The sequence below is a fragment of the Alosa alosa genome, chromosome 4 (assembly GCF_017589495.1).
Source record: "Alosa alosa isolate M-15738 ecotype Scorff River chromosome 4, AALO_Geno_1.1, whole genome shotgun sequence".
In the NCBI taxonomy this organism is placed as follows: Eukaryota; Metazoa; Chordata; class Actinopteri; order Clupeiformes; family Clupeidae; genus Alosa; species Alosa alosa.
The window spans coordinates 21907861-21925347 of NC_063192.1; the positions used below are offsets into that span (position 1 = coordinate 21907861).

The following is a 17487-nucleotide window of genomic DNA, read 5'->3' on the forward strand; positions in this document are numbered from 1 at the left end:
CAACACTGCACACAGCTGGCCTCCAATTCAGCCTCACTCTTGACTAACCACTGGAACGCATTAGTCTAAAGATATCCCTCACTGCCAGTCTAGTTTAGTTTTCTCACACAGGAGCACTGACCAGGGGCCACTTGTAGCCCAGTTCTGCATTGGCCCAGCCAGGTTGGGTCCAGGTCAGCTCTCGACTAAACGGTTATCTGGGTCATCAGCATCACTTGTTCGCAGTTGGAAACCTGCACACGTGGGAGCTCTCAGGCAAGCTAGTACTTTCCACAGGAAAACAAACACCTCTCACAGACAGATGGGTGTGGCTGTGCCAAACCACTGAAACCACTTGTCACTTATCACAGGGAATGTTGGTTTTCCTCCTATTCAAAGAATTAAAAGTAGTTATTCTTCACGTGAAATACGTCATCTTCCCCCCCAATTCTGTTTGTGCTCACTGTAAACTAGATGACCAGTATTCTTCTTGTAACAAGCACAGTAAATACAGGTAACGAATGAGAATAATATAAATGAGCATACAGAAAATGAGAATAATATAAAAGTAACCCACGCTCGGCGATAACTGGAGTCTGCTGTGCTGTTGATCCAGGTTTTCAGAGGCGGTGCAAATCTTCCTGGTTCAGACATGTGCAATAGGAATAAGGGCCAGGAGTGTTTGAGCAGCAACAGAGTGCATCAGTAGTTGTTGACAGGATGTATGTATGTGTGTGTGGGTGGGTGGGTGGGTGAGGTGGGGGTCTCCATTTGCTCTGTTTGTGTGTTATATAGTCCAGAAGTATCTCACAGTGCAGTCACAGAGTTCAGTGTCCTATATAGGGCTGCCTCACTGAGACAGGATTGGATTGAAGTAGGCGTTTCGCCCTGATGTGATTTATTGCTTTCCATTTCCTCTCTCTCTCTTCTCTTCTCTTTTCTGCTCTTGTCTTCTCGTCGGTTCTCCTGTTCTCATGTCCAGAATGATATTGTTCTTCCTCTGTCCTCCCCCGTCTCTAAACTGTTAGAGGATCATACGGTAGAGCACCCAGCTACCGAAGGTGACCCAGTGACTCGACCAGCTCAGCTCTGTCCACTTTCTGATGGTGTGATTGGCTATGCTGTCCTGGAAGAGACAACCAAGCAACATGGTCAGGGGGAGCTGTCAGGTGCAGACCAATGACGGTAAAAAAGTGAACATTACATTGCATTTATCACATTTATTCATTTAGGGACTACAGGTGGAAATTAGCAATTGTTGCTATAACCTGGCCAAACACATATTCTCTTGTATCACAAGATTAATGCTTATTTGTGCATTGTCCCTGTTTTAAATAAATACATTTCCAATTCCAATAATTAATCACTAGAAGAACCCTGCCATTGGTGACACTGATCCTTAGCCCCCAAAAGTTCAAATCAAAAAGCTTGTGTGTGGGTGGAGAAAAAAAGCCATACTGCTTTATTCTCTTTTTGACTAGATATTTTTTTCTCTCTCTTAGCTTTTGTTCAAACCTGGCCTAGGGCCTATTGCCTGGTCTAGCAAAAACTTTCCTTGTGGCCGAATGTCATGGGCTGTTTGAAAGATTGTACAAATGTGTTACAATTGTTGTTTTCTTACCTCGTTCTCCTCCATGTCATCTGAGTTTGAGTCAAACACAGAGCCCAGATAAACCAGATGCAAAAGGGCCAGTCCACTGAAGACCAGGTTTATGAGGTACACCCACAAAGCCTGAAGAGCAATTGGAGAAGGGGAATTAGCATTTTATCCAGAAGGAGTGGAGAACCGTAACACTAAAAAATACACTATATTGTTATTAAGGCTGTAAAGATACATCACCTTTTTGTGTGCGTGACTGCAATCTGGCTGACATCGCCTGGACAAGATGCACGCATTTAAGATAGTGGCTAGTCTTTTCCTCAACACTGGAAATGCAATGCAACACATTAGCAGTATGCCTATGAAAGGAACACACTGTGGCCAAAAACACTGCATGAATTCAGCATAAAATAGGACAAAAAGCCCTGTGGTCTAAAATAGAAAACAATGAATCATTCCAGCCTGGTGCTGCTGCTGCACTGCACCGTGTGAAGAATACACTACTCTATGTTCTCGTTTAAAAAGCATCCACTGCGAATTATCCAGGCAGCGGGGTCTTACCATGCTCCACATACGTGATGAAGCCCAGAGATAAGAGAGCGGCCCCTAGATGGAAGCTCAGGCCCTGTCAGAGAGATAGGAAACAAAGACTGAGAGATTGTACAAAGAGAGCTAATGCCAGCACGCTCAAGCTGGAGCTGAAATGATAGGGCACAGGCTGGCTGTGTGCACTGACAAAGCTACGGACCAGCAGCAAATAAAGGAACTGATATTATGCATGTGTTTCACTTTGTAAGGTTAGTTCCTTAGGGATCCAGTCAGAGGAAACCACTGTGATTTCACCTAGACTAATACAAATCACAAGGTCAGGCAAACTTGGATTTCGTTGCATAGATAACCTTTTGCCTCAAGGTCTCTTAGACGACTCTAAGAGGGCTATTTTGCTGAAGCAGTATAGGCCTCGCAGATGTGCCTTTATTAAGGGATGTGCTGCAGGTTGAAGTCCATCTCAGCTAATTGTCCCTGAAGGCCATTGCCATCTGTTTTATATAAATTATTAACATGCCAAAGTGCATCAAGAACAAATGTGCAGGATGACCTTATGCCTAAGTATTGGACATTTAAGTTGTGGTAATGGAAACACAGACTGTACTTACGTGAAGCAGTGCACTGGCTGTGTAGGTTGTAAGGATGGCAGTGAAACTGCCGAATTTGAGAGCACTTTTAAAAACGTCTATGTGGGAGACAGAGAGACAGAGAGACATAGGAAATACAGACGAGTAAGATGAGTAAGTCACATGAAACTGCTCTAGATCACACTGCAAACTACATATTAAGTCAAACATGTTTGCGCTGTTCTGACCCCATAACTGATCGGATATGGAAACCAATAAGATGTGTAGGAGAAACAGTGTCTAAATACAGATTGCCCTGGTTCACAATTTGACAGCCAAGCCTACACACTGTCTACTAATCTTTTTCCAAATGAGCGATCACTTAATTGGGTGGCATTTAGTGGCAAATGTATTTACTGCTCTTCGCCCGAGGATATCAACTGCTTCCATATGGGGCATGGCCGACTGGGTTCAAGCAGAGACTTTCTAATGTGGAGACACAGCACTCAAAAAATACTCCATAGAAATGCATGGGGCTAGTTTGTCACGCCAATATGGCCGTTGTCTACACATATCCCACCCCTTCCTCGGCCAAACGTCGACATGTAAATAAATTGAGCCAATCATGTGGTGTGATGTGAATACATTGAGCCAATCATATGGTGTGTTGTGAAGACATCGTGCCAATCATGTGTTGTGATCTCGCCGCTGGAGCAAGATTGGTGTCGTGAAGCCTTGCGCACGCGCAGTTCGACCCAAAGACTGTGCCCGATGAGTGCCCATAAAACGTTGGTATATGGCCGCCGAGTGGAGGGACTTGCCTAAAAGGACTTTGGTTCAAGGCAAATAATTTAACAGACAGTAAAGCTCAGTAAGATATTGCTATACTTCTGTACTGTCATCAAAGATGAGAGAATCTTAGAGTAAATGTGCACACTGGAATAGTATGATATTAAATAATTCATGAAGAAGAATCCCTGCACAACACTAGCATTATTGAACCCTCACGGACTACAAGCCCGCGCCACAGAGCTGTGAGAGCAACATCCCTCTGCTCAACAACCTGAACCGCTTCTTTTGCTCGCCCGAGAAGCAAAACAGCACCTGCCCACAGAAGACCCATCCCCTCTACATGAGCAGCCCCTGTGCCTCTCTGCCGACAGCGTGAAGAGGACACTTGCTGCTATCAACACCCGTAAGGCAACAGGTCCAGACAACATCCCAGGTCGTGCGCTGAAGGACTGCGCAGGGGAGCTTAAGGATGTCTTCACAGACATCTTTAACACTTCCCTGAAGCAAGCCATCGTCCCATCATGTTTCAAAGCTGCCACCATCATACCTGTGCCGAGAAAACTGCTCCATCCTGCTTCAATGACTACCGCCCTGTGGCACTGACACCCATCATCATGAAGTGCTTTGAGCGGCTTGTCATGTCACATATCAAAGCCATTCTCCCCCCCACCCTGGACCCCTTCCAGTTTGCATACCGAGCCAAGCGGTCTACAGAGGATGCAATCTGCTCTGCCCTCCACCCAGCCCTCACCCACCTGGAAAAAAGAGACTCATATGTGAGATTGCTGTTTATAGACTTCAGTTCTGCATTCAACACCATAATACCACAACAACTCATCTGCAAACTTGACAAACTAGGACTCAGTACCTACCTCTGCAACTGGCTACTGGACTTCCTCTGTCAGAGGCCCCAAGTAGTACGTGTTGGCAACAATACCTCAAGCAGCATCACACTGAGCACAGGGGCCCCCCAAGGCTGCGTGCTCAGTCCGCTGCTCTTCACCCTGCTGACGCATGACTGCACTGCAACCTACAGCAACAATCACATAGTGAAATTTGCTGACGACACAACTCTGGTGGGTCTCATCACCAAGGGCTTAATGAGACTCAATACAGGTTGGAGGTCGACCATCTGACCCACGTGGTGCAGGGACAACAACCTCCTGCTGAACGTCAGCAAGACCAAAGAGATTGTTGTTGACTTCCGAGAGGTCACACCCAACACCTGCCACTGACCATCGACGGTGCTGTGGTGGAGAGAGCGAGCAGCACCAAATTCCTGGGGTGCACATCAGTGAAGACCTCTCCTGGACCACCAACACTGCATCACTGGCTAAGAGAGCTCAGCGCCTGTACTTCCTCACTAAAACTCAGGCGAAAGCAAGTGCTCCACCAGCCATCATGACCACATTCTACCGAGGCACCATTGAGAGCATCCTCTCCAGCTGTATCGCTGTGTGGGCGGAAGCTGCACTGAATACAACAGGAAAGCCCTGCAGCATAGTGAACACAGCTGGAAGGATCATTGGTGCTTCACTCCCCTCACTGAAGGACATTTACACCACCCACCTCACCCACCAAAGGCGACCAAAATTGTGAGTGATGCAAGTCACCCGCCACAATCTGTTTGATCTACTGCCCTCTGGGAAGAGGTACAGAAGCCTGCGCCTCCCGCACTACCAGACTCACTAACAGCTTCATACACCAAGCTGTAAGGATGCTGAACTCTCTCCCTCCTCTCTCCCCCCCCACCCTCAGCTACATAACATCCTGGACATTGGACCCACAATGGTCAGCCTGCACTACTCCACCTGCACACTTGAACACTTGCACACTTGTACACTTTACAACTTGGTGTTGTTGTCCTGAAAACACAACACTTCTGCTGCTCTTACATAACTTGCACCACTATGCCACTTTCTTTTATTACTTAGGTCAAACAGTATTTTATAGTATTTTACAGTATTTGCACTAGTATTTTATTGACTGTCTATGCACAATGTCAACAAAATTTTTGCTGCTCTTATTTTTCATTATTATTATTATATGTGCCCTCTTATTTACTTATTTACTTACTTTTTTTGTTTACTTGAATGTTATGTTTGTCTGTGGACTTAAAATTGGTCAAATATGTCTTGTCTTCACCGTGGGATAGTGAGAAACGTAATTTCGATCTCTTTGTATGTCTGGAACATGTGAAGAAATTGACAATAAAGCTGACTTTGACTTTGACTTTGACATTCATTTACATCATAGGGAGCACAAAGCAAGTCTGCCACAAAAGGAGGGTACGGGTTGAGAAGCGAAGTGACAAGGTACAGGTAAGGTACTGTAAGTGAACCTGGATGTTCCAAGTTAGATAGTACTGGATAGAGCTATAAGGTAAAGAACTTGACCAGAGAGGCAGGCATTTTGAGGTCAAACTAAGGACACAGGCACAGCCCTAACAATTCAGATATAGGAAAAGTAGAACATCCACTGGAGACCCATCAAGACACGTTAAAACAAGACACTTAAAACAAATACCCAACTCACACAATTACTGTGTAAATGCTTGACTGTTCCTATAAACACACAGAGACGGTGAGCAAAAAGGAGCCAGCATTTAGCCCATTTGACAAGATGTCGCCACTGTGTACTGTAAACCAACCTCCTCTGGAACAGGGGCGCGTTTCCCAAAACTAGGTTAGCAACTATGGTTTTGGGAAACGCACCCCAGCATTGTCCACAGGGAAGACAAAAACAGAAAGACGTTTTACCCTGCCAATTAAGGTATCATTAACATCAACAAAGCTGGACTCCTGGACACTGTGAAATGGGCTTATTGGACGAGTTCTTGCTGTAATGGGGAAGCTGCTAATAAGGAAACTATTCCCAGAGACTACTGTAGGCCAGAGAGACTGGAGACTGAGAGCTTGGTTTGGTCTGTGTGGAGAGCAAGCAGAGTCATCACCAACACTCACATGTATTCAGCCATTGAGACATGGGCTGGTTCCAAGAGGTCACCACTTCCACCATGGACCTGGGAAACTCCACGTTTAGAGGTTTTGCCACTGTCAAGTCCCTGGAGGACAACAAACCATTGGTGGAGGTTAATATAGGTCAAAGGTGAAGCGTGTCGTTTTTGCTGTCTAAACCAAAAATATCTGTAGACTTACAGGGAGACCACACCGGGCCACGTAACTGAAGCATTCCATTCGCGTAGTGTCTGCTGCAACAATTAGCTTCCACTTTAATCAATGGAACTGGCTACACCAGATGAGATAGCAGCACATACATTCCAAACAATTAGACCAGTCTTCTAAAACTATGTTTACGCTATGCGAATGGAGCGCTTCAGTTGCGGACCTGGCGTAGCCTCTCTGTTACAATAACAATGCAGCAATCTATCAAATTCATATTGTGGGTAAAGAAGCGGCAACACTGACCACTTAAGGTTCTCCTTCTCTTCTGTGAAGCCAGAGCCCGCCAAAGTGGTGGTGGTTTCACTGAGGTAACTCACAAAGAAGTTGCTGAAATGGAAGGAGAGGGTATTCTCATACCCCAGCAGCCACCTACAGAGGATGAAAGAGAGTGTGGGTTTAGGAGATGAAAAACAAGCTGAAACAAGCAGCTCTGGGCAGCTGTGCTTAGGTGCACACTTTTCCCTCTTGGATCGAGAAAAGCTTACCTTGCAAGAGTCCCTCTGCGAAGCGATGAGGCGAAAGAAAAAATAATAATTAAACTCTGATGCATAATAAATACACATACATACCCTCACTCCATGCACATTTATTGTATGCAAATTTAATACATCATTCCATAACTCCATAGACAAAGGACATTGTGAATAAGAGTGTCAATGTTGAAAATGTATGAAATTAAATGTGAAGTATTTAATTAGGTGGTAGTTACCTGTTCTTTCGTCTCTTCTTGCTTTGGAGCGATGACCAAATAGAGCCGGCAGAGAAGAAAAGCAGAGTGGATTTAATCATCATCATCTTACATCATTTGATGACCATACACTATGGGAATTACACACTCACCAAAAGCAAGCTACACAAAGCAAAGCAAGCACGCCACTGCTTACCGGAGCAGTCTGTCGGTGTAGATGGGAATGAAGTAGGGGAAGAGGTAGGGAGCTACACAGTTGGAGACGAGCAGGCAGAACAGACTCTTGGCCCAGCTGGTGAAGGCCTTCACAAGCCACCTGAAACTCTGTAGGGAAGGAGAGACCACGTCAGCATACATTTAGAGAGCCAAAACAACATGATCATCAGTCAGAAGGTATAGACCCCTTCAATGTTTGTAAACATCCAGAGGCTAGGTTGGGTGCGCGCACAGCATGGGGTTAGAATAACGGTGCAGCTAATAGACCGGCATGCTGAGCTGTCAAGGTATGCACATGTCATTGTCACCCCAGGACTGTGAACTGTACTTTGATAAATTAGTCTTAGGCAATGGCGATTGTCTACCTGATCCTGAGCTGATAACAGAATGGGTAGACGGCGTTAGCAAGTGGCCAGAGATCTGGTTGACAAGTTGTTCCAGTTTGTGAAAAAGTAGAACAAGTAGCCATTTTTCTTGATGTTTTCTTGATGTTTCAGTCAATTCCCACACATACAATTCAATGGGATGTAAAGCTTTCTGACCCCGATAAGCATGTGCTGTGATGTGGACCGTGAAGGGGTCAATAGGGTGCTGTCCTTCCAAACCAACCGGGCTCGCAGATCATTCATCCCTACCAGTATTACACTGTTGAATAAGTTGGGAAGGGAAAATAATGTGATCCTCTCTCTGTGATAATACTGCACTCTGGTATTATATTAAAGTGCCACTGATGATATTGCACTTTACTATTGATACTGGTACTAATGACACTGGTACTATTTTATAATGTAGAGATACGTGGTGTTGTGTATTGTTTTTGTGTGGGGTTATGGGACGGTTTAGTGGTCCTGTTGTTGTCTGTTGTATGTTGTCTGTCTATCTGACGAGCTGTAAGGTGCATGATGAATTTCCGATCAATCAATGAATATCTATCAATCTATGATGACCAGACAGGCGCACATGAGAATACTCAAAACATTTTACTAAATGATACCAATTGATTCAGACTACACCATGGTTTATAATTGCAGTGCACTTTGGATAGTGCAATCTGACACACTTTGGATATGCCAAATTATAGTGCTTATAGCCTATTGATGGCTAACTCAACACAATGCAAATTACCGGTATTTCAGAAGATGAACACAAGATCAAAGATTAGACTTGAGATTCTGTAACTTTAGCGACATATACAAGTGCTGCTAAACTACGATCATTTCTGTGTTTCCATCTACTCACTGACAGCATTGTTATAAAAACAGGCTATGCAATAGGGACAGTGTTACGTTGATCTTGAGACATTTCTATATCTTCTACCCTAGTCTTTGTTTTAAGTTTGTAGGTGGACTTACCAGCTGGCGGCTTTCAACCGCCTCTTTGTAGCTATTGTAGCTGATCCAGGGTCCGAAGATGACTGTGCCCACAAAGTAGATGTAGCCCATGAACTCCACTGGAGAGGGGACACTTTCCACTACCCCCCTGTCCAGGTCAAAAGCCAATGAGATGGCCTTCATGGCCACCACCATCTGGGACACTGAATGGATTTTCCAAAACAGAGATATGAAAACAGAGACATGAAACATAACAGAGTATGAGTTACAGGAGAAAAAGAAATGTGCAAACCAGCAGATAAGAGTATTTTGGGGCTTCTTCAGCAGAACTGACTGGATATGATATCCTATGATGTCATTTATTCAACTACGCTTTTATATGAATGTAAAAGGAGAACAGCGAAGCAGACACTGACTCCAAGGTGACTGACCTCTCATTTTATGCCAGGTGGTGGTGTCCATCATATGTGCCTCACTGAAACAAAACAAACAAAATAACAAAAACAAACAAAACAAAACATTCAATTAAAAAATGAACAGTCAAATTTAGAAGTACAGTTACTCTTTAATACAATATACATCTACATTAATTAATTTGGACACTTTTATCCAGAGCGACTTACAGCAATATAATAACATTTAAGCTACAGAGCTACAGCTACACAATAAAGTATGTAAATATTTAAGCTACAGTGCAGAGGAGGCCTTAGTTGGGATTTAGCACTGCATCTGTCAATTCTAGTACAATACTGTACATACTACTCCGCAATACATACTTTTCATTGAGATGGCTAAATAGCACACTATTAATGGCATTACTGTGTGGCAGGTATTAGGCCGAACAAATTAGAGTTTAAAGGACCTTAGGAAGAATCCCTCTGATTTATCCCCTGAAGTGTTATTTGCCATTAGGTTTAACAATAGTCTCCACAAGTTAGCAGCACAAAGGGCCTTTTTGGTCAGCAAAGGAGTATGTCTGCCTTTTCATTCCATTACTTTAGAAGCTAGGTAAGCAGAGTGGATCAATTCAAATGAATTTAACATCTAATTCAGCATATTTTTAACACGCTATAGAGATGATATGTACATGAACCAGGGCATAAATCTGTGGTCCGGTCTCCTATAGCTTACCCTAACAGCAGGTAGATGAGGACAGTGATGCAGAGGAACGTTCCACGGATGGTGGAGTGGCGGCAGAGAAAGAGGATGAGGTAGCACAGCAGACTAAGCAGAACCACCCACACCATGTGCAGTTCGAAGAACAGGTAAAGAACGTAGAACCCGCCGCCCACGGTGCTCAGGTGTTTCATGTAGGTGGGAAGCCCTGTCCACATGGAAAGAGACAGACAGTAAAGTAAATTACAGACCCTGTTAAAGGTAATACATTTATAACGAAAACAAGAGGGAGTGTACTGTGGTGTAGCCTATCCATAATAACACCAGCAACACCAATCAATCACATGTCTGGTAAGGTTTCCGAGTGCTATAGGTAGCCTAATGCTTAAATGTCTGGTGTAGGGTAAGACTGCACAGCAAGGAAAATGTTGTTTGGTTGTACTATTGTCAGTGTTCTTTGAATTGTCTATATTAAAGCAGTCAGTCAGGTAATGCTCAAATGCTGCCTGCCTTACTGGTTAAAATCATCAGGTAATGTTGAAATGCTGTGTATTGGTCTGGATCATTAGGTGACACTCAAATACCTTGTGTTGTGTGGGTTAAGACAGTCAAGGAATACTCAAATGCCAAATGATGTTCAAATGAGTTAGGTTTGTCAGATAATGCTGAACCACCGTTAAATTAGTCAGGTAACCCAAACATTATGTGGGTTGATGTAGTCAGACTGAACTGCCATGTGTGGGTTACGTCTGTCAGGTACCCTAATGCTGAAATGCTGTGTGTGGGTGAAGATTATTAGGTAGGTAGTGTAATGCTAAAATGCTGTGTATGTTTGGGTTGGTGTTGTCAGGTACTGCTGAAATGCTGTGTGTGTTTGGGTTGGTGTTGCAGGTACTGCTGAAATGCTGTATATGTTTGGGTCGGTGTTGTCAGGTAATGCCTTACTGAGCCTCCAGAGGAAGCGGCAGGTCAGGCAGATGAGGAGGAGCTTCCAGGTCTGCTCCAGGCCCTGCTGGACCGTAGGGAGCAGGCATCCCCCTGGCAGCTCCGCAAAGAAATCCTGGTGGCTGGGTGCCGCTGGCATCGTGACTCTACAAGGGACATTTGAGGGGAAATGGCATTGTGTTAAAATCATTAGTGCACAATACTGTATGCTATCACTGTCACATGATTGTATTGACATCAATATGAACTCTGAGGAAACATTTGGGAAATTCTGAATTCTCCCGAATTCTCCCTTTAGTATAATTGAGATGGTTGCAATTATATGTCAAGCCCTCATATACCCTACATGGTGTGAATAAGGAATCACATATGAATCTCATAGATATGCTATATAATAATCATATCTCTTATGAATCAAAATAGTGACATAAATCTTACGATGCATCTTGAGAATGAAAGGGTCATTTCAATCACTGAATTTGACTGGTTAAGCAACCCACAGAATACACACTCGGGTCAAGAACGCATGCATATCTCGCCGCAACAGGAACTGGAAATGCTGCTCTACTTGAGAAATTGCTTTAATTTAAACTAAGTAATAAAATCTTGCCACATAGCAACAAGGATGTCTATACATGAGCACTAAGGATAGGCTATACATCTCTACTAGCTCAAATTAGCTCGGGGACTTCGGCTATACAATCATCCGCAATGCAGCTGGAAGCCAATAAAATGTATTTTTCTCCTTAAACAATGAATGGTTTTGCTCTCCACGGACGACGCAAAACCTAATTCTTCAGCTAGCCAGCCATGCAGCCGACTTTGCTGGATTGTATTAATCCGATCTGACTGGACCGGCAACATCCCAGCTCTCGACTGTTCTACACTGCCGGCTGATGCCAACCGCACCACGGATGTCATCGTATTGTGCTCCAACGGAATGTACTCACTCACTGAAGTGTGTAGGCTATTGCAAAATATCCTTTGCAGCCGGCGTGTCTTCACTTCAAACGAGAGACTAAATTCCGATCAGTGCGCGTTTGGATTCTCCTCCGCTTCATGGGCGATGTGTAGGATGCAGATGATGCTGAAAATGTGGCCGACTCCTATTGTTGCCATCAGCAGCGACGACAGCTGACTGCGACTGCCCGTCACGCAGTGGGCTACTGAATGGAGACCACGTAAACCAATCACTTTAGTCGCTTGTAAGGAATAAGCCAATGAAAACGTATGCTCATTGAAAAAAACGAGGGCATCGATTAACCGCTGGGTCGAGCGGGGTTTTCTTTTGAATTCTATGCGGAGGCTGGAAACACACTGCCTTTATGCAAACTGAAATTCAGTATTGCCCAAGCAGGACCAATTTAAATTACTTAAATTATGGGGGTCACAATGGCTGCATCTTTCACTCAAAGATTTAGTCAACCGTCAGCAGAATATGGATTACTGCATTTAAAGGAAACTCACCATCAAGTATTAGAGCCATTTCATAATTAATTTTATTAGTAGATGATGTCTACACATAGCAGATGCATGGGCTATGACCAAACAAGTGTGTAATGCATAACATTCAAGCAACAAATGGCATTCACAAACAAGTATGGCAATGGTCTGTCATGTTGATAATATTCATGAATAATGAGTAAGATACAAAAAAGTAAAATAGCGTCTTCAATTCAGACAAAAGGAGAAAAAAGGCTGATTTCAGAACAGAAATTTCACACCATGTCATTCGAAGACCGTTTAATAGCTTGAGGCACACTTTTTGAGGTAGTTTTGTAGGAAAGCCCATGTTCCATCACAAGTCAATAGAGAAGTCTATAACACAGAGCCCAATTCAAAGGAAATCATCAACGTAGATTTCTGTTTGTAGTTTTAGAATTGACATACGAGTAATGGTAAAGACAGCCTTTACAAAAGGCTATACGGGGAAACACTACAAAATCACTGGCCTGGAATGATAAAGTGTAGATGTACAGCACACACACAGACAGTAGGCCTGACTTGCTCAAAGTTTCATCTGGGAATTTAAATTCAAATGGAAAGCCACTCGTGTGCAATATGCCCAAATACATTGCTAACCTATACCTACAATTCCTGATTAACCAGCAGCAATTTAAAGTGATATTCAGTTGTATTTCATACAGTGGAAATAGCATAACAAAAGAGAAAAGAAAATGATGATTAGTCAATCATATCATAAAGAATCTGAGAGACCTGATCATCGCCTCACCGACTCTGCCGCCATCCAAAAAATACAAAGCACAACTTTTTGGTGTTGGATTTAATCTTCCCTGCAGCTCAACAGCACCAAGGACTTGCATTATAGCACTACTTCAATATCATACGCAACTCTCTGCCTGGCATGCAGTTTTCTGTCGTCTTTCCTCCTGTAGAGGGCTGGCTGGTCGTAGTACGTGTCAGACTTATGTTTCTTTTCCGGAGGGGAGTAGAGCGGGCGTGCGGCAATGTTTCTGCTGACATCAATCAAGGACTGCTTCTTTCTCATCTTCCTCTTTTTCTTCTTCTCTGTTAGTATCTGCTCAATCCTCGTCATCACATTGCTGGAGGAAGGCGCTTCGTCCTCGTCGATTGTGTGCTCGAACTCGTGCGACTCGAGCATGACGGGCATGGGCGTGGTCATGGTGGGTGGCGACGGTGGCGCATGGGGAGCGATGGAAGGCAGGGTCGAGGGCAGCCGGAGCTTCTCCATGTTGTACTCGTGTTCCTGGCAGAAGAGCACGCCGCACTCCTGGCAGCGGTACATTTCCTCCTTCTCATGGATGGTCATGTGCCGCTTGAGGTTGTGGTGTGTGGTGAAGGAGCGGTCGCAGCGCTCGCAGGGGAAGGGACGCTCGCCCGTGTGCACGCGCTGGTGCTCGTGGTGGTGGCTGCGGCTCAGGAAGCGCTTGCCGCAGATGGAGCACTCGTAGGGACGGTCGCGGTCGTGGAACTGCCGGTGCTTGGCCAGCTGCACGATGGAGAAAAAGGTCTCACCGCACACGTCACAAGTGTACTCGCCAGAGAAACGCGGCCGCTGCAGTGACCCGGATTCGGAGGAAGACAGTAGGGCTCCGTCAGACTCGCCATTGTTCAGGTGAGACGCCGACATGGCCGCAGCATGGTGCAGGCTCCACAGGGCCTCCTCTCTCGCCTCCTCACTGGCCAGCGCCTCCTCTTCAATGGCATCAAGTTCGTCCAAGGCATCCATAACTCCCCAGTGGTGGTGTAGCCTGCAAGACAAACCAGAACACATTTGAAATGTGTGCTTGGAAGACTAACATAAAGCCAAACCAGTAATCACCAAACCAATATGACGTCAAGTTTGGTAATAATTTTAACGAGGAAATTCCATGTAATGGAATTTCACAAATCTACATTTGTGCACTAATGCATAGAGTATACGAGATGTTCAGTAGGAACGGATGCAGGTTGCAAACTGTAATACGACATAGCCTATCTATAGAACACGTTAATAGCCTCTTATGAATTACATGATTATGACAAAATATAAAAACGTCTCTGCACCTTCGTACTAGAGATCAGCCAGTGTTGGTTGAACAATTACGGCCTCATCTCTTCGTTCAAAAATCAAAGAAGAAAATGCTGAAAAGAAGTACGTGCCTCGAACCACCATAAAACCCCAACATTTCACACCAGTGAGGACAGTACATTATTTGTAAGCAGAGATCGTTACGTTGAAATTAGCCCGTCTTGACGCAGGCTAGTAGCTAGTTTATTGACCCACGCTAGCATTTGAGCCATGCAAAGTTATCTTAGCAATGTGCATACTGAACCAAGGTCCATAATGCAGGTTCAACTAACGTTACTTACAAACTGTCATTCCGTTTGCATGTAATACATCATAAGATGTTTCAGCAAACGCATACAGGGACGCAAAATCAGCTATCAATGATAAAGAAAAGACAACACAAACAACAGACACACCTTCAAGTTAGCCAACCGCTAATACCACAACAGTAACATTAGCCCTGTGGATTCTTGGCTTCTGTCCAGCGCGCGGTTTCTTTTACGAACACGCATGTGACGTAATACACCACCATCAATGCCATCCTTAAAAACAATAACCCTGATTGAAACATACCTCCGAGATATACAAGCAAACGGCGTACACAATTCTTACTTTTCAGTCGGTGAATACATCAATGCTTGCCGGGTTGGTTTTTGGGCTGTAACACAAACTTCCGGCAATCCGGACTAAGAAAAGTTGTGCCCCTGTACCTTGCTCCCCATGCCCAAGGTTCCTTGTGGAACAAAAACTTCCCGCCCAGGAAGTCAACTGATTCACCGTGAAGTGCAAGAGAGCTAATTCCAGTTGTAACGTAACAAATGTCTACACATCTCCCTGCAATAAAATGTATGTATGATGATGTATGTCACCAAAGGTGACTAGACCTCTACAAAAATCTATCAACTTTAACCCGTTCGTAATTATTTGAAAAGTGCTGCTGAGTCCGCTACGCCAGGTGTCGCTCCTGCTCTTTCTTCCACAAGTAACTGGGCAGAGAGCGCTGCCAACCTTGATTATCATCAGAGACGGGCTCTGTTATCATGATTCTTTCACTACAGAACATCTCAGATGCGATATAGTGATAGCTACGTGAATAAGAAACGGTGAATGCAAATAGACAATGCCCCCCCCCCCCTCCTCCATTTTGGATGCCATTATATGAACTTTCATTGTCATTGTGCAGAGTGATACTATCTTGGTATTTCAAAACCTGCTTTGCATCCCTAGCGCTCTCTCTCCAGTCTATAATCTAGCCTATTCCATCAAAAATCTCAAACACACACACACACACACAAAACACAATACAAACACAATTGAGGTAGACTGTTGTAGAATGTTTTAAAACACAATAGCATAAATGTGTCAACAGACATAAATGTGTCTAATAGTCATGTCACCCCTTACAAATTACTAGACAAAAACAAGTAAACAAATACAAACCAATAGAACAATCAAACAAGTAAACAAATAGAACAATCAAACCAACTATTATCGTATGCAATATGCTCAAATACATTGCTAACTTCATAGGCCTACACCTTATTCCTGATGATTGATGTGTTCCACAGTAACATTACAACACCACCTCGATGTCATAAGTGACTCTCTGCACGGTATGTGCTTTTCTGTGGCCCACAGTGGCCGCATTTCTCCTCCTGTAGTCGTACTGTACAACTGCTCATTATGATACAGAGTAGAGTCATATTTGTGCTCCTTCTTGGCTGGTGGGAAAAGCGGGAGAGGACTTCTTCTTCTTCAACTTCTTTTCCCTCTTCTCCACAAGTATCCTCTCCATACTCGTCATCACATTACAGGAGGAAGGCATGTCATTGGTTAGAGGGAGCTGGTGCTTGAGCGTGACAAGCGTTTGTGTGATGGGAGCCTGAGCGATGGCAGGGAGCACGGTGGCAGTGGGCAGCCGGAGCTTCTCGGGGTTGTACTTGTGTTTCCCGCACTCCTGGCAGCGGTACTTCTCCTCTCTCGCGTGGATGGTCATGTGGCGCATGAGGTTGTGTTTTGAGGACATGGTGAGGCTGCAGAACTCACAAGCAAGCAAACCGCACACCACTGTGCACGTGCAAGTGATTGCTGAGGTTACTGCTGGAAAAGAATCGCTTCCTGCAAATGGGGCACTGAAAGAGGCGGCCGGGGTCGTGGAACTGATGGTGCTTGGTCAGCCTTATGATGGAGAGGAATATCTCGCCACACTCCTCGCAGGTGTAATGGTTTGAGGAGCGGGGCCGTGGCAGTCGCCTGGACACAGAGGAGAGCGGTTGGGCTCCATCAGGCTTGCCACTGGTCATCAGGTGAGATGCCGACATGGACAGCAGCATGGTGCAGGCTCCACAAGGCCTCCTCCTTCGCCTCCTCTCTTGCCAGCACCTCCTTATCAAGGGCATCAAGTTCATCCATGGCATTCACGGCTCCTCAGTGGTGGTGGATAGTCTGCAAGACAAATAAAAAAAATGTGTGAATTAAATTAAACTGTGTGCTTAATGTAACCACCACACTATCATGTACAACTATCATGTACAACTAGATGTACCGCAGAGCGGTACAAAATATGACCGCTGCCCAGTCCAGCACATTTTTTCCAGAAAAATAAGTCACGTTTGTCAAATTGTGTTAATTTCCTACTTTGTTCCTTTTTTGTGTGTTTGTAATTGAGTGTCTGCAGAGTGTGTGGTTGTTTTTGTGTATATGTGTTTTGTGTGTGTTTTTTGTGTGTGAGTGTGTGTGTTTGTGTGCGTGTGTTTGTATGTGTATGTAGGTGTGTTTGTATGTGTGGGTGCATGTGTGTGTGTGTGTGTGTGTGTGTATGTTTGTTTATGTGTTTGTGTGCGTGTTTGTGCGTGTCGTGTGTGTGCATGTATGTGTGTGTGCATGTGTAGTGTGTGTGTGTGTTTTTGTGTGTGTGCGCATGTGTGTGTGTCTTTATGTATGTGTACATAAATAAAGCAAATCAGGGAACCACCTACTCTTTGCGAT

At 44.5% G+C, this 17487-nt stretch overlaps 2 protein-coding genes across 6 annotated transcripts; both read right to left on the reverse strand.

The window, feature by feature from the left end:
* Window positions 1-329: 329 nt before the first annotated feature.
* On the reverse strand, window positions 330-12106 carry LOC125293909 (protein-serine O-palmitoleoyltransferase porcupine-like). 2 transcript variants are annotated; one of them, XM_048242136.1, is made up of 15 exons: window positions 11922-12106; window positions 10968-11113; window positions 10038-10230; window positions 9338-9381; window positions 8928-9109; window positions 7556-7683; window positions 7381-7401; window positions 7157-7171; window positions 6915-7040; window positions 6450-6550; window positions 2737-2813; window positions 2141-2204; window positions 1820-1905; window positions 1601-1711; window positions 330-1105 (listed from the first exon to the last, which is right to left on the reverse strand). In XM_048242136.1, exons 2-15 carry the CDS (start codon window positions 11104-11106, stop codon window positions 1004-1006), a joined length of 1389 nt encoding a protein of 462 aa, XP_048098093.1. In that variant the 5' UTR covers window positions 11107-11113; window positions 11922-12106; the 3' UTR covers window positions 330-1003. The 2 variants fall into 2 exon arrangements, with proteins under 2 accessions (XP_048098093.1, XP_048098094.1); XM_048242137.1 differs by having other exon boundaries at window positions 11918-12106.
* Window positions 12107-12454: 348 nt separating this feature from the next.
* On the reverse strand, window positions 12455-15213 carry LOC125293505 (zinc finger protein 135-like). Of its 4 annotated transcripts, none has more exons than XM_048241444.1 (2): window positions 15112-15213; window positions 12455-14200 (listed from the first exon to the last, which is right to left on the reverse strand). In XM_048241444.1, the coding sequence occupies exons 1-2, from the start codon at window positions 15129-15131 to the stop codon at window positions 13291-13293; spliced, it is 930 nt and encodes a 309-aa protein (XP_048097401.1). In that variant the 5' UTR covers window positions 15132-15213; the 3' UTR covers window positions 12455-13290. The 4 variants fall into 4 exon arrangements, with proteins under 4 accessions (XP_048097401.1, XP_048097402.1, XP_048097403.1 ...); XM_048241445.1 differs by having other exon boundaries at window positions 15073-15177; XM_048241446.1 differs by lacking the exon at window positions 15112-15213 and adding an exon at window positions 14916-14990.
* Window positions 15214-17487: the final 2274 nt, after the last annotated feature.

Bases quoted from the DNA above. Each gene is read 5' to 3' on its own strand.
- LOC125293909 (XM_048242136.1), bottom strand. From the start codon at position 11,106: ATGCCAGCGGCACCCAGCCACCAGGATTTCTTTGCGGAGCTGCCAGGG. The intron at 10,231-10,967 runs GTAAGGCATTAC...CCATGTGGACAG, and splicing joins CCGCTTCCTCTGGAGGCTCA to GGCTTCCCACCTACATGAAA. The intron at 1,906-2,140 runs GTAAGACCCCGC...TTGCATTTCCAG, and splicing joins CATCACGTATGTGGAGCATG to TGTTGAGGAAAAGACTAGCC.
- LOC125293505 (XM_048241444.1), bottom strand. From the start codon at position 15,131: ATGTATTCACCGACTGAAAA. The intron at 14,201-15,111 runs GTAAGAATTGTG...TTTGTCTTGCAG, and splicing joins ATGTATTCACCGACTGAAAA to GCTACACCACCACTGGGGAG.